Source organism: Aedes aegypti, chromosome 1, assembly GCF_002204515.2.
Source record: "Aedes aegypti strain LVP_AGWG chromosome 1, AaegL5.0 Primary Assembly, whole genome shotgun sequence".
Taxonomy (NCBI): domain Eukaryota; kingdom Metazoa; phylum Arthropoda; class Insecta; order Diptera; family Culicidae; genus Aedes; species Aedes aegypti.
This window is the reverse complement of record NC_035107.1, coordinates 299,877,222-299,901,205: the sequence shown is the minus strand read 5'-3', so window position 1 is coordinate 299,901,205 and position 23,984 is coordinate 299,877,222. Positions and strand designations below refer to the sequence as shown.

At 38.4% G+C, this 23,984-nt stretch overlaps 1 protein-coding gene across 3 annotated transcripts in view; it reads left to right on the top strand.

Annotated features, from left to right (window-relative positions):
• Nucleotides 1–23,984, top strand: part of LOC5568352 (cadherin-89D) — a 182,896-nt gene that overhangs the window by 149,095 nt on the left and 9,817 nt on the right. The window contains exons 3-8 of one of the 3 annotated variants that reach the window (XM_021838250.1): nucleotides 7,890–8,339; nucleotides 8,399–8,652; nucleotides 8,711–12,967; nucleotides 13,027–13,095; nucleotides 13,165–13,368; nucleotides 13,607–13,886. In XM_021838250.1, coding sequence (XP_021693942.1) covers nucleotides 7,890–8,339; nucleotides 8,399–8,652; nucleotides 8,711–12,967; nucleotides 13,027–13,095; nucleotides 13,165–13,368; nucleotides 13,607–13,634 — 5,262 coding nt within the window. In that variant the 3' untranslated portion in view covers nucleotides 13,635–13,886. Of the gene's footprint in view, nucleotides 1–7,889; nucleotides 8,340–8,398; nucleotides 8,653–8,710; nucleotides 12,968–13,026; nucleotides 13,096–13,164; nucleotides 13,369–13,606; nucleotides 13,887–23,984 lie in introns of those variants that run through there. The other 2 variants (XM_021838249.1, XM_021838248.1) reach the window with 2 other exon arrangements.

Here is a 23,984-nt window from a genome sequence, read left to right as displayed (position 1 = left end):
AACTGTGTTTCGTGCGCAGCAACATCGTAAATTTTTATCAAAAGGGTGTTTTTTTTTTCTAAATTTGATTATTTATCAGTGTTTTCATATTATAGAAACATCTAACGGAAGTACAAATGAGTTGGATCGCTGAAATACTGGGATTATGACGTCAACTTCTGCCTGAAATTTATTGATCGTGGAATTAAGGTTTAAAATAATCACTGTTTCAGTACACCTTTGGGAAACTGAATGGGCTTTATAGCAATGGGGATGAGACTTTGAAGACAATTTGAGGGAAAACCCAAAAAAAATTATGTAAACTTGACGATAAATATTGGGTTTACGTATTTTTCTCATAGCTCTTCAATTTTCAGTATAATCTTTTTTTTAAATGAGTTTATCATACTTGTGAATCATCTTAGATATATTTTTGTCTTGTTTGCATCGTTTTTTTTTGTCAAAATTTTTCAGTTGTGAATGGTTTTGAAATCATATTTTCAAAAACAAGTTATTTCAATTACAGTGACCCAATGTCATACCCTCTATGGGGTGAGATTGGGTCATTTTTCATTCAATTGTGGTGCCGCTGTGAATAAATATTTGTCTTTAATTTTTGAACAGTTGTAAATATACCATCAAAGTACATACACACCAAATTTGAAGTTTATTGGAGTTAAATTGCGATATTTATTCAAAAAATAAATCGCACATATCCCTTTTTGATCCATTGTTACCCCTAACGACGGTACTTGCAAATTTTTGCAAAAAAAAACTTGAAAACTATCCAAAATTATTAAAACAGTAATTTGAGTCATCTTACAAAAGTTTTCAACCCTAATGCACATTGGTCCCAAAGCCATATCTAGAAGGACAAAAATGTTTGTGCCTAAACCATCAGTTTAAGATATATGGTGCCATCGGGAGAGTTTCTCCAAATCCTAGATTTTTTTCGATGATATGAAATTAGGGTGGCCCACATGGCTTAGGAGATCCAATATAAACTGTTTTTCTGATGCATTTAGACCAATACAATATTTTAGAACAATTGATTTGGAGTAACTTTGCCGAAGAACCCAAATTTGTAACTCTTATGGTTAATATAATAATTTTTTAACAAGTATGTTTGGGTAGCCCTGATAAACAATGTTTTTCTCGATTACTTTTTATTCAATAATTTTTCGAAAAAAACTTTGTTCCGAAAGCTTTTAGAACTCTCGATTGCACAACTTTTTCCAGATCACAAAAAATAAAAAAGGATAAGAATTATGGACCGATGTACGAGTTATTCAATTTGACGTTAGAGCGGTGGCAAGTTCACTCGTAGAATTACTTTTCTGGACCAGCCTAATATGGCCTTCGTGGGGACTTAGGGTCGTTTATATGGCTCTAAGAAGACATTGGGGTAAGGATTGGGCGGAAGACTTCCCTTAAAAGCCTGGATGCTGTCCTACGCTAAATGTGGCCAAGGTGGACCCAACCATCAGAAGTGAGAGAAGTAGGGCTCAGCGTTTGAATAAACTATAAAAATAGCGTTCAAATAAAAATTCAAATTCAAATAAATTGTATGGTTCTGTTATCAACATTGACCATTGTAGTATTCATAAATTGCTGTTGTAGCGCTCAATCAAACTTTTCGGTGAAACATTTCTAAGCGCTACTGTCAGACAGACAACTCTGGGATTTTATATGTATGATATAGAAGCTAAACTTACTGACGAATTCCAAACGATTTGGAAATTTTGGAAACATCAAAAATCTGAACCCCACTTCTAATGATCTCTTGCAAAACGAGCGAGGTAAAAGATTACTTACATTTTTTCATCAACCAAGTTCTCACGGCTCTCTAGGGGTCCGCGGATCACCGATTGGGAAACTCTGTTCAAGCGAAAATATTGGGGTTCCTTTCTTTAGCATATAAATTTTAATTGTTGGTGAACATAAACTAAAGCGTTATTTTTCCACAAATATTTAAATATTAAACACTTCTTGAATTTTCACTTGTGCACATTTTTGCTGAAGTTCTCAATGATCTCAAATATTTTTCAAGTTTTTTGTTCTAAAACTGATTATTTTAAAAATTTCATTAATCTCTTAATACAAAAAACGTCCTTACAGTTTTATCACAGAAAAAAAAATATATTCTTTCTGATGGCATCAAAAGTTTTATGATCCGCTTGCGGCGCCTTTCAGATGATCGACATTTGAAAACAATCATGTTTTCGAATAAAACCTCTGCAACTATACTGCCGTGAATGGCAAGTCAGTCCCATCTGCATTTTCGTCAAAATTGAGTTGAGTTCAGTTTTCAACAGTCAAATTGTCCCATAATGAAAAGTAACCGCATATCAGTCCCACTACAGATTCACGCACCGTGGAACACAAAAATGTAACTAATTTTGATCATTTTTATATTTTTCTCGGAAAGATATTGTAGTTGAAAGCAAGTTGTGTTTCATTAGGGTTGAAGCATCATTGGAAATCCCCTGGAATTTTTTAAACATTCGTATGAAAAACGAGTTTGAAAACTTCACAGCCCATTTTCTCAATGCCTACTTTTTACACATGAGCGGTTCCACGTTGTTTCGCAAACCCGATTATTTTTGTATATTTTGAATCGCCTGAAAATTTGCATACAGATTCTTTATGACCAAAAATGCCATTATGCACTTTCAGATCGCCATTTTGAACCTCGCCTTATTTTTGAGAAGGGCGTATCGGAAAATGCATGGCAAATCTTTAAAAAACTGTAACTCGAAAACGGTTTGTCCGATCGATTTGAGATCTTCTACAAAGTTGTAGGTATTGCTTCGGACCTGAGAGAGACTCGCGAAGAGGAAAAATATCAACGTCATATGCAGCCCAGATTCCCCTCTCACGAAACGTCAAATGCAGCCCACCGTTTTGATGGCTGAAAAAGTGAAAAGCAGGGAATGGCAGAAAACTCGGAGCGGTGCAAAATATGCATGTGCTGCACCCGACTTTTGCGTGCGTCTCCTGTTTTTGTTGAGTAACACAAAAGAAGGTGCGAGTATTGCCCCAACTGTGTGAGAGACAGAAGATAGCTCCAGCTCTACTCTTTAAAACTCATGGAGTGAAGCACAATGTGCTTCGTGTGGTGCTTTTCATTGAAAACATAATCGAGAACGAATGTGACTGACGGCGGTGTCGAATCATTTATTGCTTGCTCTACACTTCAAAATCATTTAAGGGTTTATTCACAAATTTCATAACGCCGAAAATAGCCATTTTTTCGACACCCACCCACCCCCTCGTAACGCATTTCGTATGAATATTTTTCGAATTTTGTATGAGCTGTAGCATCTTAAGGACACCCACCCACCCCTTTCAGCGTTATGAATAGGGACAATGGAAATTCGCGATTTCGTGGAAGCCGCGAAATTGCGAAAATTCCGCGAAATGCCGCGAAATTTGTTAAATTTAGAGAATTTATATGACAATCTCAGTAAATTTAGGATATTTGCTTATGAAAATGAGTAATTCATTTTTAATTTGAGGTTCCATCAGAAATGTTCTAATCGTTTATCTTCAAGTTGGATGGTTTGCTTGTTTTTTGTTGTGTAAACATGCATTTTCATGTTAAGTATGGTCAAAACTATGGAACCGCGAAAAAGCCGCGAAATTTTGATTTTATCGCCTGGGTCACCCGCGAAATTTCTAAAATGTTGCCGCAAATTTCCATTGTCCCTAGTTATGAAGTTTGAAAATGGGCCCTTACGTAGAAAGCACGTGAATTTGAAACTAGGACGTAGGACATTTCTTACAATATTCGGAAATTATTTTGTAATGAGAGGCCGTACTAAGTAAGGAGTTATGTGTAGGGTAAATCATGTGGAGGGGGAGGAAGTTGTTTGTTACGTGCCAGACCAATCCATTTTAATGAGCCATTTTACGAGACGTTCGAATGACGTTTTCCGGCGGGCCGCTAATTGTTTTTGTTCAAAAAACTAGCATGACATGTGAATGCCGCTGGTAACATTTTTGTTAATTTTGAAGCATTATTCTACCCAGTTTCCATGTTTTGTGTTTCCAGTAGATGAAATAAATTGCTCCCTTCCTGCTGATTTGATTTAACATGGAAAGATTGAAAAGTTTATTAAAGCGCCATTGTTGAATGAACTCCTTCCAAATCTAACGCTAGAAGAAACGTAAATAAATGGGCCCGCCAGCAAGTTTCAAAGATTGTAAACAAAAGGAAAACATATGATTCGAAACGTCTCATAAAATGGCTTATTTCATACAAAAAATCTTCCCTCGGGAGAGGAGGTGTCAAAAAACCGACAAAACTCTTGACACTTTCGTGGAAAAGCAATTCTCGACTTCGCCTCCCTTGTAAAAAATCTTACCTCATTTAATATTTGCGTTTCAAACGCACACAGCAAAAACAAATGTCGAATTCGTTATTGTACCTAGGTTGAAACTGGCGCAACCCGTTCTGAATCACAGTTTCAACCCCAACCCGATTCAGGTTCGACCGAACTACAATTTGCTTGAAGTTGGTTTGTTATGCGTTGATCACCGACTCAGTTCCAAAAACAAAAACGACAATAAACACAACGATCACGCGAAAATTTTGTCAGACATATTGAATCTAATCAAAGCAATCGCTTTTTCAAGAAATTGTCAAAACTCCTGGTCAACACGAAAAGTATACCGAAGTCGTCGGAATTATGGAAGTATGTGTGAGGCGAAATCATGTATGATTTATGAAGTAAATAAACGTTTGTGTGGTACATTTGAGAGTGGCGTCCATCCATACTTCATTATCAAAGCAAAGTGATGTTATTTGAGAGAGCCTTTCCTAATGCTCAGAGAGATTCTCAGCAACGGCACATGGGAGTTTTAGCACACAAAAAAGAATGGGTGCAACACAATAGGGTCCTAAAGCCCTGTCCCAATTTTAGTGCCAAACGCTTGAGTTTAGGCCAAAAACACATGTTTACTCAATTTTCTAATGTTTTCCGTTGGTTTAAGCCCAAAAAACATTTTTTTTTAGATTTTGTCACATCCTTTGGCTTAAACTCAAATTTTGGGTGTATTTTGTTTTCCGTGTCCCTTACGAAATGTCAGAGAGGAACAACCCCCGTGGTCGAACTAAAACCCCTGTGGTGTTTTTGTCGACTAAGCGAACGTCAAACATGATCAAAAGTGTCAAGGTTCATTTATGGACCAAATTTTTAAATTAAATTTTAAACATGATATAGCCATTATTTGAGTGGGAAAAATTGCTAAAGTAGTTACAGTAACATGCTTTTTCGTGTTATTAAATAAAAACAAGATTTCATTAAAAATTTTAGGACCCAATTCATATTGCACTAGCACGTCTCTTTCAAATTGAACGTGCTGTCTCCCGGCAGCGTGTGCTTCACCGAAAGAGTTTTGAGTCGCACCCTATCCCTGGTGAAAAGTATTGTGTTCAAAGTAAACTGTTATTAAGAAGTTCAGTTGGCGGAGCAGTTTTTTCCATAGTTGCTGATAAATCTAAGCAGAAGATTAATTATTTCTTATGTCTGCTACGTTTGCTGGCATGAAATTTCACTCAAACGGCTATTTATGATTCGATGTGATGCAAACTCAATCATTGTTTGCTGAGAGGTTCATGTGAGGATTTGAACAGCATGTGCATAATTGGTATAAAAACAAAGTGGAATAAGAAAAAAACTCAGCAATCACAGAAAAAGAAGAGCGTCTTCGCGAGTCTCGTCTCAGCTTAGGACTACACGCAGCGAACTGGACTATCGGGGGTGTATAGTGAACTGGACTATGTTAATCGATAGTCCATTTGCCTGAGTGTATATGGAGAAAAATAAGCACGGTAAAAAAAGTTACAGATTATTTTTTATTCCAAAAACAAAATTTTAAAATCGATTTTCTCCAGAAACGCAGTTTTGATTTTTTTTTCGTATTTTTGGATATGTTTTAGGGGACAACTTATGTGATTTATTCCACAATGTTTCATCTATGGGTCTGCTTTGCGATTCACAGCAGTATAAGACATAGAACAATAGCTGCGCAATTGAATATTCCAAAAGCGTTTGGAACAGATGTTTTCGAGGAATAATCGCATAAAAAGTTAACTAGAAAAACAAATATTTCCCATGAGGATTCTACCTGCCATTTCCTCGAATTTACAATTATCTTGACATGATGATATTGATGGCATTTTTTTTTTATTTTTGTTTCGAGTTCAGGAGATATCGAGTTACAGGACACTAAACTAGCACAACTGCAATCCAAGGAGCCATCATGGTAGCCATGCAAATAAACTTTCGCTATGGTTCTTTAATTCGATATATTTCTATGAAAAAATAATTTGTTGAAGATTTTGTTTAGTTTCATTTTTATTGGGCTTATGGGAAATACACTCCCGTGCAAAAGTTTGGGTTCACCCCCTCAAAAACATACAAAAGTGTTCTGTCCATATCTCTGTGATTACACGTCCAATTGAAACTCTCTAAGTCGCATTCGAAAGGCAAAGAGTTATTCTTACTTCGTATGTATTTTTCCAAAAACATTCTTTGAACTTTTTATACTAATTTTTTACTTAAAGTTGTGACATTTTTCAAAAAACACGCTGAAAAAACATTTGTAATTTCCTCAGCATTGGGTCGACCAAAATTTTAAATCAAAGTGTCATTAGAATCGTAAACTTATATGCTTTGAAGAGGCCCCACGAAATTTTGGCGGAAAAATCTGGAAAGTATTCAAAATAAATAAAACAGTCAGTCAAGTCATCGTGCAAAAGTTTGGGTTCACCCCTCAGTATGATGCAAATCGTGCAAAAGTTTGGGTTCACCTGAGCCGCACGCACATCATTTTTGTCAATATCTTTTCAGATTTTTCCGCCAAAATTTCGTGGCGTCTCTTCAAAGAATATAAGTTTACGATTCTAATGACACTTTGATTTAAAATTTTGGTCGACCCAATTCTAAGGAAATTAAATATGATTTTTCAGTGTGTTTTTTGAAAAATGTCACAACTTTAAGTAAAAATTTAGTATACAAAGTTCAAAGAATGTTTTTGGAAAAATACATACGAAGTAAGAATAACTCTTTGCCTTTCGAATGCGACTTAGAGAGTTTCAATTGGACGTGTAATCACAGAGATATGAACAGAACACTTTTGCATGTTTTTTAGGGGGTGAACCCAAACTTATGCACGGGAGTGTATATCTTATACTAATACAAATTATATAAATATAATAATAATTATATAATCAGTGTGGCTTCGTAGCCGTGCGGTTAGTGTCACCGAGGCATTTAGCCGCATCGTGCTAAGGAGCGTGGGTTCGATTCCCGCCTCAGGCCGAAAACTTTTCGAGAGGAATGTTTTCTGACTGTGCCACTGGGCGTTGCATGCTAGTCCGTTGTCTAGTGTGGTGCTTAGCCCACGTGTAGTGTCTTTAAAAAAAAAATATCTTAATTATTGCTAGGCTTGGGCGTAGTGCGGTCTAGTGTAACTGATTTTGTAAAGTTTGGGGTAAAATTAAAATTTGTGAAGATTTTTGAATTTTTATTGCGCAATTATAATCAACTTGCTGGTCCTGTAGCTATGAATTTACAGTCAGAAATTGATATCATAATTCCAAAGAGGACAAATAAAGAACAAAACAACGTCCAGACCCTCCAACCCGGTACGGCTATCATTCGCGCCGTTACAATTACTACGAATGATCCTCACTTGTCGGTCTCTTATTTATGGGTTTATTACCCTTCCTCACGCTAGCCACCAAACGACGATAATCTGATTTCATATTTCCCCTCTCTCTCTCTCTCTCTTCCATGGTGTCGTCGTCGCCCGGTGGCAACATTGTTTCCCGTGCTCTCCCGGAACGGCCTCCCGAACACGCAACTCCGTTTGAACTCCATGCAACACGACGACGAGAACAGCAGTCGTCATTTTTCACAATTACTGTTTACGTTGAAGATATCAACGATAATGATCCCGAATTTATCAATCTACCGTATGCGATCACGCTGGACGAATCAACGCCAATTGAGACGGTGGTGTTTAATAGAATTAAGGCAATTGACCGTGATAAGCCAAACACGCCGAATTCCGACATCGAGTACGCGATCGCACCGAAGCAGCTCAAGAGCGGTGACTTCCCGTTTCGTCTGGAGAGCTCCCAGAAGCCGAAGCTGATCTTGCAGCGACCGCTCGACTACGACACCGGACTGCACTCGATGAGTGTGTTGGTGATTGCGAGCGATCGTGGGAACCCACCTCGCACGGCCAATGCAACGGTACGGGTGACCATTCGGGACGTGGACGATCTGTCGCCGATCTTCACCCGAGCCATTTATCGCACCAAGCTGAAGGAGTCGTTTCCGATTACGGTAATTGCGGGCGGAGGGATGATTGAGTGTACGTTGACCGATGTGATCTCTCGTTTCAGGGCAAACCCGTCCATCAGCCGGTTTACTTTGATCCGCCGATCGGGGCGTTCGATCAGGATTCGTTGAATGCGTCGTTGATCTACAGCATTATTGGGGGGAATGAGCGGAAACTTTTTTGGATGTCGCCGGAAACGGGGATGATCTTTCTGCAGAAGGAGATTGATTTGGAGGCGGAGAGCTTGCCGGACAATACGATGGTGCTGCAGATCGAGGCGAGGCAGAGTAATAACCCTTCGCGGAACGCGCTAGCTAGGTAAGATCATTGTCAATTGTTGGATATGTGTGAGAGTAATTATTAACTGATTCATTAGGGTGGAAATGGAGATCATCGATCTGAACGACAATCTTCCGGAATTTGAGGTCGATCTGTACAACATTTCGATCATTGAGAATCTTCCGAAAGGGTTCAGCATTCTGCAGGTGAACGCGATCGATCGTGATCAAGGTGAGAATGCCGAATTCTATTACTATTTAGCGAATGAGAATCCCAAGGGGGCGTTTGTGATCGATCACATGTCCGGTTGGATTGTGGTGAATGATGAGACTTATCTGGATAAAGAGGCTCGAAATTCGCTGCATATGACGGTCAACGCTATGGAACGGATCGAACAGGTCGATCGTAGTCGGAACTATGGAACGGTTCAGGTGGAGATTACTTTGCTGGACACAAACGATAACACGCCGGAGTTTGAACAGGGAACTTTGTATGAATTCAAGGCCAATTGTAGCTCGCCGGTAGGGAGTAAGGTTGGATCGATCAAAGCGGTTGATCCGGATGATCTGGGTAACGGGCAGGTTCAATATCACATCAAGAACGTTCGACCGAATCTGGCGATCCCCTTCAAGCTTGACCCAGATACGGGAGATATTAAGGTGACAGAGCCCTTGACGTACGGAAAGATCGCGTTCTTCGTTGAAGCGCGTGATCAGCCTCAGAACCCCTCCGAATCGCGGTTCAACGTGGCGCTGGTGACGATCGATATTGTTTGTCAATCGATCGAGGAGATCGAGTTTATCGGTGCACCGTATGAATTCTGGGTTGGAGCGGATGCTCCGATCGGCGCATCCATAGGGCAAATTCGCACCACGTTCGACTCAAATACTGAAGAAGAGATATTCTTCGATCTTCTTCATTCCTACCCGGAAGGGGTCCCGTTTGCGATCGAGGAACGATCCGGGATCGTGACCGTGATCGAAGTCCTGGACAAGTTCGACCGCCGATGTTACGAGTTCGAAACAGTTGTATCCTACCTTCCGAACGCTGAAGGGAAGATCGTTGATCAACTGACCCCGGAAGCGTACAACAGTCTGGAGAAGATCATCGTGACAAATGTGACCATCCACGTGATCAAGAACAACTTCATGCTACTGCGAGGCACCAACTCAACCCCGATCGAGTTCAAGATCAAAGAGAACAAACCAAACGCGATCATTGGGCAGCTCAAATTCCAGGACTTCCAAGAGCAATGCGAAGCCGACGAGAAAGGTCTCCCTTCGTTGATCTCAGTGCGAGGTGATCGCAACCGTGGTGATCGACAGGTCTTCAATCTCAACGGTAAGAATCGCACCCGATATGGCAGAAGGTTCATTCGCGATGTATCTCCGGACTACGTCCAGCTGTATCCCTTGGTTGCTTTCGATGCCATGTATACGTCAAACGTCACGACCAGAAAGGCAAGAAATTCAAGGTACTCTCGCAATCCGACCAGTGGCGTTCAATATTCTCTGGTCAACAGCTACGACGTGGCCGACACAATCCGCCTCACCAACGACGGCAAGCTGATGACTGTCAAAGGTCTCGATCGCGAGAAGCAAGACTCCATCAAGGTAACCATCATTGCGGAGTACTTCTACAAGCACCGCACATTCGCTGGAATCTACCAAGTCGTAATCCTCGTAGAGGACGAAAACGACAACCCGCCGAAGTTCAACCAACCCTACTACCTGGGAGTGATCGCGGAAAACTCCCCGATCGGAACGGAAATTGTCCTGAACAACCCGATCATCATCACCGACCCGGACATTGGCGTGAACTCCGAGTACGAGCTCGTTCTTGCAGGCGAGTCCAACTCATTTGCGGCGCAATTCTCCAACTCGACCCTATCGAACTACAACAAAACGGTGGCGCACATCTTCAAGAACCTCCAGATCGCGAATGTCGACTCGGGCGAGTCGCTCAGTCGACGCGTGGACTTCCGGTCGAAGCCATATGAGGGAACAAACGGATCAACGCCGCACTACAACATCCTGTTCATGGGTCCGAACAAGCTCGATCGGGAGGAGATCGACAGTTTGAACCTGAAGATGATGGCCACCGATCGGGACAGTTTGACCTCGGAGGTGGAGCTGCGCATTTTGATCCTGGACGTGAACGATAATCCACCGATTTTCGATAAGATCGCAATTTTCCGGAAGAGCAAGTGCGAGATGTTGGAGAACTCGAGCGACCTGGAGTTGTTCTACTTGGATGAGCTGGAGACGGAAGTATTGCCCGGGTTCATGGGCATGGGAATGGAGACGGCTCGATTGAGTTACGGAGTGGATAGCTTGTTCGAAATGGTTCAGTCGGCGCCGTACGCGGGGATGCCGAGGCTGTTGGATGGGCAGCTGATGATGGGGAATCGATCGATGGGTTTGAAGAGGAAGTTGTACAAGCCAAAGGGGCGTCTGCGGGCAGGTGTAAGGAATACAAGGGCAATTAGCAAGAAGTCTGGGTTGAAGTTCAGTATTCCGGAGAACGTGGAAATCGGGAAGGTGATTTTGAAGCTTACGGCGAGCGACGAGGACTTCGACAAGAATTCTATGGTGTTCTACGAGATCGTAAATCAAGAGGAGCTTCCGTCGAGGAATCGAAGCAGTTATTTCAAAATCGATCGATCCAGTGGTGAGCTGAAGGCAGTGAAGCGACTGCCTCCAGAGGCGGAGATCCACTTGAACATTTCTGCTAAGGACGTCGGAGGGCTGACGGATGTGATCAGTCTGGAGTTCAAGATCTACGATGTGAACGACAATTCGCCGGTATTTGAACAGCAGTGGTACACATTCAAGGTGGAGGAAGGCAGCTATCCGATCACCGGGAAGAGCATTGGTCAGGTTCGAGCGACGGATGAGGACTTGGGAATGAACGGTAACGTGTCCTATCTTCTGCTGGCAGAAGACGACACGAAAATCCCCTTTTCAATCTCCCCACTAGACGGAACGATTCGCGTATCCGGCGAAATCGATCGTGAATCGGTTTCCTCATACCACTTCAAAGTCCTGGCGTCCGATAATAACTTTGATCTGAAGTTGTCCGCCATGGTAGACGTTGAGGTGATCGTTCTGGACAAGAACGACAACAGTCCGGAGTTTACCACTTACGATGAGCTCCACTACGATCGCAGCAGCATCAAGCGGCTTCCCGTTTATGTGTCGTACATCAACGTCAACTCCAAGCCCGGAACTTTTGTCAAGCAGGTCCAAGCGAAGGACAACGACTTCGCTGAGAACGGAAATGGCCTGGTGATCTTCTCTCTGACAAGCCAAAGCGATCTGCTGCAGTTCAATATTGATCCCAAGGACGGAGTGATCACCACGGCGTCCAAATTCGTCCCGCCTTCCAATCGGAAAACCTATCAGCACATCAACGTCACGGTAGTGGCTTCAGATTTTGGAACGCCGCCGCGATCGAGCAGCGCCCTCATGATCGTCAACCTTCAGGGTGATCCGGATCGATTGAACTCTGTCGACGAGCGTGTTCCACTCTTTCCGTACAAGTACTACGAGTTGGAGTTGCGGGAAAACGAACCTGCCCCTCGGATCGCCTTGAACATCACGTTGAACAAAAAGTACGCCAAAGACAACTTCCGATGGTCGATCGTCAACGACGATCACGGCGATAAGTTCAGGATCGACGAAAAGAACGGATCGCTTTGGCTTTTGCACCCGTTGGATCGAGAAGAGCAGGATTCTTACGAAATCAAAATCAAGGTGGATAGGATTAAGGTTAGGGAGAGCCGTAACATTCCAAGCGTGTTGTACGCGCTGGAGAATCCAGTTCGGAAAAGGACTCATAAACTCCATGACAACGAAGTGGAGATTCTGATCAAAGTGATGGACGTCAATGACAATGCTCCGATCTTCAGAGAGAACGACGGCCCTATCATTGCCGTCGTTCCCGATCGTGCCAACTACGGATACTCCGTACTGAAGGTGGAGGCCTACGATCAGGACGCCGGAAGCAACGGAGAAATCCGTTATTCGCTGCTTAACGAACCCGCACGACTGTTCGACGTGGATGCCTTGACCGGGCAGATCCGGTTGCTTAGTTCGCTCATCAACTATCAGGACCGGGTGTTTGGGTTCGATGTCAAGGCAACGGACCGAGTAGGCGCTGACGATGGACAATCAACGATCGCCAACGTCTTCGTCTACGTGCTGAACTCGCATCAAGAGGTGCGTCTTATCATGGCTGGGCTCCCGGTGGAGGTCGAGAAGCAAATGGGAATGATAACCGATAGTCTGAGTCTTGCCACTGGATATGACGTGCGGATACGTGCCCTGGAGAGCAACAACAAAGTGGACGACGCGTGAGTATTGTCATCATTTTCAACGGTTCGAAGTCGGTAATTCAACAATTCTGTTTCAGCACCAACTTGTATCTTTATGCCATCGATCGAAAGTCCAATTCCCTGGTGGAAATGGGAGAGCTTCAGCGGTGAGTATGAGTTGTGTTCCATCTTTTAGGAGAAGAATTAACTAATAATTTCGTTTCAATCCATCGAAGGTCCCTCGCCTCGCTGGATATGGCAAATTTGAAGCCAAATTTGCCCATCATCGAACTGACGGAGCTGTCGTTCAATGCGCTGGAACCGCACTCGTACGACGCCGGCATGAAGGGCATCGAACTGGCCACGGTCGTCATCGGAGGTCTCATTTTTGCCGGCGGAACGGCGACGGCCCTGTGCATTGCATGCGCCCGGTATCGACGGTGAGTAGCTTGCAGCTTGCGTACAAGTTTGCTTTCATACAAGTATTGCCACCAAGTAGATACATTTCATGTTGCATCAAAGAGTAGGCCATTTGTTGCATGCAAGAGATTCATTCCGGAATGGTGCACTCTAATCGAAAATTGCCATCATTCATACGAATTAGAACGCTAGCTAGAGTTAAATCAACATCGGACAAAACGTATTAACAATGGAATTCCGTTCTCGTTTCTTTTCTAGTGGAATGTATAGCAACTATCGTTATTAATTAGGATAACTATTTTGAGCAAAAGAGCACACCACGCACCACCATAATTTGTCGGCATTTTCGTCATCATCCTAACAACTAGCGATTAAGGGCGATAGGAAATAACAAATTGTTTTAGAATAGGCATGAGAATTCTATGATTTGAAACTGTGAGGACTGAAATAGTTTATTGTAGTTAGTGCATGTTTTAGATAAAGTTTTATGTATCGTATGGGACCATACCTACAAAATATATTTATGAAATATTCATTTCGATTTGCTTCTAAGATTTATTGCTTCACCGCATAGAAATAACTCTACTCATCAGAGAAGTGTTACAGTCAGTTCGCCGGAACTCGATATTTCATATCTTGATATGGAGTTATCGAACCATACTCAAAGATAGTTTTCATAGCTACCTTAAAGCCCCAAGCACAATGTGAGCGGCAGCGCGGTACAGCGGCAAAACGGCAAGCCCATCTTGAGCTACACTCTACATGTCAAGTCAATGTTGAAAAGGATTTAGTCAACACTGGATTGATAAGTAAAGTGTAGATCAAGATGGGCATGCCGTTTTGCCGTTGTACCGCGTTGCCGTTCACATTGTGCTTGGGGCCTAACAGTCCCCGCAACAGAGTTGAATTGATTCAATGTTCTATAATTCGATATCTCCCTAATTCGATGGCCCCTTCCAAATCGAGTTGAAGAGACATATACTTTTATATCACAATTTATTCTCTATGTCTCAACGCTCTGTACATAAATGCCAACTTGGAGATCGTAACCTTCCGGCAATAACGAGATTTATAATATTCTAAACCACCACATTGATTTTGCGTTCGATAAACTAACTTCTACTACCAACTCTATAATGATTTCAATAAAAACCAAAGAGTAGTTTCAAGAAACTTTTCGCACCTCTCTTTACAGCCTTTTTACAGATATCTCTAAAATGTCTTTTAGTGACCCTGCAATTCTTGGATGAGTCTCGTCTGCAGCTTTTTAACAAATTTTGGCTGTTCTCTCAGAATTACTCCTGAAATTTCTGGGGAAGATCTTCAAGAGCTCTCAGTTAATAACTGTGGAAGTGCTCATAAGAAGCTGAGAAGCAGGCTCTGTCCCAGTGGGGACGTAACGCCAGAAAGAAGAATCTTCAAAATGCTTCTCCAAGAGGCACTGCGGTAATTTCTTCAAAATCTTCCTTTTACAACAATTGTGATTTGATTGTTTGTAAATAGATTCACTATTGGAACAATAGGTTGACTTTTAGATTGTTCTAGTCTACATGGAAACTTATTCTGAAAACTATGGCATAGTAGGATTTCGTTCTACAAAGGTTCATTTTCCAAGTGTATTTTTGTGAAAGCTGTCATGATTTGTACACTTCTACACCAAAAATGCAATAAAACTACTGAATTTCGATTAATGACTTCAGTTCAATTATCCACATTGCACTTTTTCACCGTAATCGTATGGACAAAAACATGATTTGAGAGAAATGTATAAAGATCGACACCAGTCATACAACTTTCGTACGTCTTCACTGAAGGATTTCGTTCCAATCGCACGCTGTAAAATTTCGTGAAATTTCCTCACCGACCGCGTAAAATTGAGAATGTGAACAAAGTTCAATCCGTCGTACTAAGAAAGAAAAGCTTGTGTGCATCAATGTGTGCACGATGCTCGACGTAAAAATGCGGTTCCTTTGATTGTGTTGCTTTCGCTGCACTGTGAGCAAATGCCATAATTGTACGGTCAAAAGGAATTGCGTTTTTATGTTTGGGCTGAATTTTGATGTCGAACAATGAATTGTAAAGGAAATTAGTATATTCCATCATGATGAAGGAATGGAGGAAAATGCCCGTAGATCTATCTATTCTAGTGAAACATTTAATTATAGCTTTGATATGTTGTGTTTTGACCACTCAATATATCACAGTGAGCCGTAAGTTGTAAGACGAATCTGGAAACTGATTGCGACAGAAATGAAAACGATACGATGGATTGAGAATACGGCAAGATGCATTTTCTTTGCATTATTTCCCAAAATCTTATTGCACAATGCTAAAGCCATTTTGAGAACCCGCATAGAAAAATATAGTTTGCTTTACATTCCAAACAGAATGTTTATTTTATCGGTAAAGGTTAGTGTACCACAAATAATTACTTTTATGTTGAACAATATGGAACTAAAAGCTTATTACTGTATGAAATGATTTTCGTACTTCATACCGAACAGTAACAATTTTTTTCAGTGTCCAAATAATGTTGTACAATTTGGGGACGAATACTGATGAAATACAGTGAAATTGTAACATCACATTTTGCCAAATTGTGTGTGATTATTTTTCCGCAACAAAGGGATATTTCACTATATTTTACCTTTTTTCAACAGTTTGGCAAACAGTTACACGCATTATTGTGACCAATGTATTTGTGAGCGCGCATCAGTATACAGATGTACTGAGCCGATTCCGATTAAACCATATGATACCTAAATTCAACAGTTTGGCAAATTGTTTTGCATGTTGGTATTCGTAACCGATCCGTACATGCAAATTTTCATCATATTGCTGCAAACCGTCGCGCTTTTTTGTTTGTTTTTTTTTTTTTCTAATCCAGATTTCAACAATTCAGAGTGAGTGAAAATTAAATTTGGTTTTGAAACTAGCGAAGAAAACTCTCGTAGCTTTCGTTAAGATCCGTTCCGCATTGTGGCCGATAGTGACATCCCCGCAAAATTATGAAACGGGTTATGCTACCTGCAACGGGAAGTGAACTGAAGAATCGAGTGTTTGGAACTGGAATCATGCCGCCGGAAGAAAATAAAAAGTGTTCGGTACGAATTCCACGTTCATGAGAAGCATATCTAAAACATCAGATAACGGAAGTATTGTGGTTCTCCAGACGATGTGTATGATTTCAAAATACTTTTTACATAAATTTGTCTCGATTTTACTAAGTTCCATTAGGGGAAGAGGTGGCAATATGAACAAGTCTTGTGGATTTTATAGAATGCTGTGAAAAATCATCAAATATTGGTTTGTATAATTGTTTAATGAAAATGTGCTAAATAAAAATTGTAACATAATTTTAAAAGTTAATTGTTTTCTTCCAACTACGTTATGGGTCAAGAAAGGATTGAAAAAACCACTTTTTATTTAAACAAGAACAAATGAAGCAAGTGTGTGTGATGTAAATTTACTTAAAATTGGATCTGTAGTCGATCTAATTGAAGTAAGTTTCTTCCACGCGTCTTTATTTGTTTCATTATTTCTTATTTAGATAATTTATGAATGCTTTCATAATGGTATAATTATAACAGAACAGTGAAAAAAAAGGGTTGAAATACTTCAAATTACCGTAAATCAACAATTACACATACGTTCTTCACTTTCTTTCACATTTATAGTTAACCTGTATCAAAACTGTTTGCTTTACAGTGGATTGGACCAAAAATGGACAGTAAATCGACAATTACACAAATTGTGAACGTAAAATTTCGTTCGGGAAAATCGGCGTTTTTGAATGGTTACATAACTTAACCGCCTATTTCCCATATAGTAGTTTGCCCAATCACAATTCAGCAAACTATTAAAACCGTTCGTGAAAGGGTGAGTTTATTGTTATTTTTTCTGTTATACGAAAACATCCAAATATTGTTGCAAATGGTTGTAAACAGTTTTGCAAACAGTAAGCGTACGGTTCAGAATTATGCGGGAAAGAATTGTTTGGCATCGGTTTGTATTAGCATCATTCACTGCAATACTAGGAAAATTGTAGTTCTCACTGATCAATGCTAAATACTAGCACATCACTCTAAAGCACGATAGCTTCAGATTCAGAGCTTCAGCTTCACATGAAAAACAAAAAAAAAAAAATTGGGTATTATTTCCTTTTTTTGTTGTTTAATATCTTTTTAACAACCCTTCAAGGGATTTGTCATCAAAAAGAACTTCTTCTAGATCACTGTGCCTTTTGGTATCACGCGATTTAATACCGTCAAAATCAGTTTCAATAAGCTTTTCAGTGACTCCTTTAAAATTTCTATGAAATCTTCATAATAGGTCTTTTTACAGATTAAAAAGACCTTTAGTGACCTTAAATTTCTGTAGAAATTTTGTATCTACAAACAGTGTTTCCACACAAAATTGTCCTTTCATCCGGAAATGCATTGAATTTTTTCGATTGCGAAAGCTCTAGCTGTAATGGTTTTCAAAGCTGCTTGAAAAAAAAAGGTAGAAGAGCGGTTCCATTTGAATTCGAATGTCGGTTTACTTTTGTATTTTTTGATTTGGATGAAATTTTGCACATGCTTTCTTTATGCCCAAAAATGCCTTTTTGCATCATCGGCTCGCCATTTTGACTCTAGCCTTACTTTTAAGAAGGGCCTAAGAAAAAATCCTTAATAATTTTCAAAAAAATATAACTTAGAAACGGTTTGTCCGATCAGTTTGGTGCCTTCCGCAAAGTTTTAGGTTATTGTTGGGACTATCTGGAAAAAATATACACTGTATAAAAAATGTGGTAATTTTTTATATATCGAAAATAAAGCTTAAAATCAATTTTCTCAAAAATCGTATTTTTGATTTTTTTTTTATTTTTTTATATGTTAAAGTAGACAAAAAATGAAGTCTTTTGCACAGTGGGTCAAGATGGAGAAATCATGGACAAAAAAGTTATGATTTAAAAAAAAAGGTTAATTTGTTGAAAATGGTCATAATAAACTTTTCAAATGTTTCGGTAGCAATTAGCAAAATTTTCTCATATACCTGTTTTGTTGAAAATTTTGCGTACTTTCATAAAATCGGGTCGAAAAGCATTCAAAAAGTTTATTTAGAACATATTGAAAAATCAACCTGTTTTTAAAAAATCATAACTTTTTTGTCCATGATTTCTCCACCTTGACCCACTGTGCAAAACACTTAATTTTTTGTCTACTTTAACATATAAAAAAATAAAAAAAAATCAAAAATACGATTTTTGAGAAAATTGATTTTTAAGCTTTATTTTCGATATATAAAAAATTACAACATTTTTTTACAGTGTATATTTTTTTCCAGATAGTCCCAACAATAACCTAAAACTTTGCGGAAGGCACCAAACTGATCGGACAAACCGTTTCTAAGTTATAATTTTTTGAAAATTATTAAGGATTTTTTTCTTATGCCCTTCTCAAAAGTAAGGCTAGAGTCAAAATGGCGAGCCGATGATGCAAAAAGGCATTTTTGGGCATAAAGAAAGCATGAGCAAAATTTCATCCAAATCAAAAAATATAAAAATGAAATTTGGGAAAAAAGTCGTCATTTTCTGTGGAACCGCTCTACTAGGAAACCTTGTTTGTTAAAAAATGCTGTGTAACATATAGTAACCTTGCCGAGTTCATTTTTAAAATCGTACAGCATTACAAGCATGCTTTTTGTGCAAATAAAACTGTTTATTCTCGAATAACATGCTTATTTCAAGGCGAATTGCGTACACCTAGGCGTATTATGCAATTTAACCCCTGTACCGGCAGCTTATTTTTTTCCCGCTAGAAAACTTTTCAAATCGCGATAACTTTTTTTGTTTCTTAATATTTTTGCAACATTCTCTCCCAAGTTCTTGAAAAACTCTTCTAGTTTCAGAATATGTATCGATATTCATTATTAGTCGCCTAGATCCGGAGATATTCCAAAATTCTTTGGGGGACCGACGCGTAGCCATAACTCACGTAAATATCTCAGGCTACATAATTTTCATCATATTTGGATATTCACTCCTCGAAATTATATATAATTGCGAGTATGTTGTGAAAAAATGAAGCAATTTGGTGCAGCCGTCTTTGAGTGATGAGCATTTATGTTTCTGGTACCACGCTGAACAAATAAAGATCTTGAAAACTCTAATAAAACTCATATCGTAATTTTCAGATTTCTCAAAAAATACTGAACCGATTTGTATGATTTTTTTCAGGGTAGCTACTTATTACTTGGTATTGTATAGTACACATTTTATTTTTTTGATAAATTTACACAAAACAAAAATGGCCGCCAAAGACATTTTATATGGAGAATGTCGGTCCCCCAAGGAACATCGGAATATCTTCGAAATTAGAGCACTAATTATTTATATCGACACGGATACTCAAACTAGAAGAGTTTTTTGAGATCTTGTGAAAAAATGGTGCAAAAATATCGAGAAACAAAAAAGTAATCGCGATTTGAATTTCCTTTTAGCGGTAAAATATGAAGCTGCCAGAATATTCAGTAGATAGGGATTTTTTTTTATTCAAAACACACTTATGAGGACCTACTAAATTGTTTGATGAAAGTAACGTCGGTCACAATAACCACGATTTTCACAAATTTCGTATTTAGCAAAGATTTGTATTGGTTCTATTTGTTTGTGATTTTGTCTTATATCGCTGCACATCAGTGGTATTTGTAAATTGCAATATTTACTACGGAAAATATTCATTCTTTGTATAATCCTGTAAAAAATATCCTTCGAGAATGCTTCCAAATATTTCACGGGGAATATCCATTATGACTTTTCCACGAACTGTTTAGGATTTGAGCCATTCCCGAGATTAGTTGTTATTCTTCATTAGATTTTTCCTCAAGCTTCTTCAGGGTGTCTGAAATTGCTTTAAACATTTTTCCAGGAAGGTCGTCTACGAACTAATTACATAGAAATTCTAATTGTTGGTTGAAAGTATCATCATGAGTAATTTAGTTAGGATTTTATGGAACTACTAACTTATAGTATTTCTTCAAGAAATATTACAAGAAGTTTAGAAGTCTCACCGAAATTTTTCTTCCATTCTTCCACCAATAGTTATTCCAACTTTATCTTTGATGTTCATCTTAAAGTTTCTCTCCAGCTTCTTTCAACAAATCTTTCAGAAAATCTCTCAGAAATTCTTCAATTTCGCAGCAAAAATACCCAGGAAATTCTGAAGAAAAAAATGATTCTTGCAAGTTTTACTCTAAGGCGTCCTCCTAATATTTTACCAGATTTTCATAACCAATTGAACAGGATTCAATTTGGATAATATTCTTAAAGATTTCTCTGAGATGTACTCCATAGTTAAAACTGTATTTTTCACAGAAAATTATCCAAATGTTTCTTTAGATTTGTCTTAAAACCCGTTTGATGTTGCTCCCCGCGTCTCTACAAAGCTTTCTCTGTTCAGGGGGGTTCTCAGAGAATTATAATATTGTTTCTTCTAAGATGTCGTCCGAGGATTCTTCCAAAAAGTACACCCGAGATTGATTCAAGTATTTCACATAGATTTTATTTTCAAACAGCAATAGTAATTTTGCAAAAGGTTTACTAAAAGATATTGTTATTCATTCCTGAACTAACAAAAAAAAATCCTGAATTTTCATCGGGTATCCGTTTAGGATCTAGATATTACTCCATTTCTTCCATGAATAACATCTGAAAATCTATCCACTCTTCTTCATGCAAAAACTATTTCAGGAATACCTCAATATTTTTGCTTGGGTTTCTTTTTCAAATTACTCTACAATATATCCAGAGTAACATATAAAATCAATGTTTTGGAAAAACTTTTAAAGTAATTTGTTGGATAATTTCAGCTTAAATTCTATTCGAAAACATTTACTAAATTTCTATCGGGTAACTCAGGAACTCACTGCAGGATTTGTGTAACTTTTCGACGAAAATCCAGCTGATATGTCACAGAAGAGCTTAAATGCTTTTTGTAGGATTTACTTCGAAAAATCTTCTCTTTCTTCATCTCTTCCTATAGACAATGATTGGCATTAAAACAGATAGAATTAAAAAAAAAAAGATTAATTTTTCTCTACTCGCAGGAATGCCAAACAAACTATTTTTGGATGTTTTTTTTTAATTTTTGTGATAAAACTGCGTAAATTGAACATGGTATTTTTTAAGAACATTGTCAAAGATGTCTTATGGTAAAATTTGTAACGTAAGTTTTTACTAAATTCAAATCTAAGAGTTTTTATTTTGCATTATTTTGGAAATTTTTTGAAAAAATCCTAATAGATTTTCAGAAATTAGGAGCCCTTTTTTTCAAAACTCTCATAACTTACCTTTTTCTGTAGTTTCTGTTGTTGTTGCTCTTTTTAGTATGAAAAAATAAATGTCCAAACTTCCTCTAGAAGGCATCATGTGACGGAAGGAGAAACAACAAATTGTTGAAGCAAGTTGAAACAACAGATGGACGACGAAAGATGTAATTATTTATAATATTATTGCAAGATAATTAAACCCTCTCTGATAAACAAAATAAAATATATATCTCTAGAAGTTCCTTCGGGATATCATTTAGATATCATCCTTGTAATCTAGTTTAATTCCTTCCTTGAATTTTGGATTCCCCAGAATTCGGCCAGAAAGCCTCTAGGAAATCCACTCTGGAATTGCACAAGAACTCTATCCCAGAACATGAAGGCTGCCAATTGATCAATTATATCTAAATGAATGTGTATGTAACTGCCTTCCCAGTTATTTTGTTAAATGTTTCTCTGCAAATTCCTTTACTGCTTTGTTGATTTCAAAAGCAAAAGTATTGCTGGGGCTTTTATCAAATTTCATTTGAAAAATCGAAGGCAAGAGACATTTCAACAACACTTTTCTAAGATAATTCTTGTATAATCTTTGGATTTGAAGCAGAATATTCGTTCGCGATTTGTGATATATTTTGGAAACATTTCTGAAAGCTGACACACTGACTTTTTAAAGAATTTATATCAATGATCTCAATCTGGGATTTTACAGAATCCATGATTTTTTGCAAGAGCCAGAAGCGAAAATTTACAACATTTGAAGGGTTGAGTATTTTTTTTTAATTTAAACCGAGTACATATTTCGGAATCAATTTGTGGATAAAAAGTAGGCACAAAAGGAATGGTTGTCCTTTGAGAGGAATTCACTTTGAAAGCATGAACAAATCTCACAATATTATAACACTGATTTGCAAGGGATTTAGAGCACAAAAAATAACCCTCTCACCGATTTTCCTTGAAGAAGGGGACTGCCCGCCCCCGCCCTTCCCCCCTTTCCCTACGACAATGATGGTGCTACTGAATAGTTGTGCGTTTATCACTACACCTATTTTGACCTCCAAATCAATGTAAACTGGTCCATCAACGCCTTGAATAATTCCCGGAAGAACTCCAAAAAGAATATTTAGAATAATTTCTAATGGTGTTTCCTAGGCAATCCCTACTAAGGAAAATGCTTGCCCCTTAGTGAAATTCCTGTTCGAATCCTTTGGAGATTGCTATCTGAAGGATTTTGTTTTAAAATATTTTGGCAAACTCTAGAATTTGTCCTCGGAGAATCTGCTTATGTCGTAGTATTTTCCCTTGGACTCGCGGACCATTTTTTTATGGAACCATGGTTGAAATATCTTGGGCTCTAAAAAATGTAAAAAAAAATCTAGAAGCAATTTAGGTAGCATTTCTGAAGGAATCTCCACAAAGTTTAGGCCTTTATTCAAAGGTATTTTCACAGTTTTTTCGAAGAGTACCAAGTTACATTTAATGATAATTTTAGAGCAATTTTGCAAAAAAAAAAAACAAGAGTAAATAATGAAATGATTTAAGGTAGAACCCCAGCTGAATAGTTCCAAATTTTGCAAATTATCAGATAAAAATTCCAAATAACAATGAAATTCGAAAATTCCAGTTTAATACCTGGACGAGCACGAAGAGGGATGTCCGATGAAATTCCTCGTGTCGATCATCGCAGGTTTTCTTTACTCCGTCAATTAATTTGATATACACCCGATACTCCGATTGGGCTGAAATTTTTAATTCACAGCATTTTGATCACCCTGTTATCGCAAATGCCCCATTTGGTAAAAAAAGGTTTTTTTTAAATTTTAAACTATTTTTAAAACGGAAGGATACAGAGCAATATACCCTTTGACAAAAATTAAGTATGTCGAACAAAATTTTTCTATTAAATTCATACTTTTCAAAATATATCAAAACCATAATTTTGACATTTCTTTCAATATGGGGCATTTGCGATAACTTCAAAGTGTGTGATCAAAATGGTGTGAGTTTTTTACTGCACAAATTTTAAGTTATTTCCTAGTGGCGGTAGACATTTCAGCTTAATCGGAGCTTTACACAGCAAAAAAATCTTAAACCTACATGGAACGTAAACTTTTATGATTGTCATGTAAAACGAGTTATAACTGAATATTCAACGATAAATATTGTAAACAGCCTCATTGCATTCAGGAATGCTTGCAATCTTGAGTGAAACTGAAACATTTCACGATCTTGTATCCAACATTCGCCAATATTGTATACTTTATTGCATATTGAATGAGAAATTGGAAACAAGAATGTTTGGTTTACACGATTCTACGCTTAAAAATCT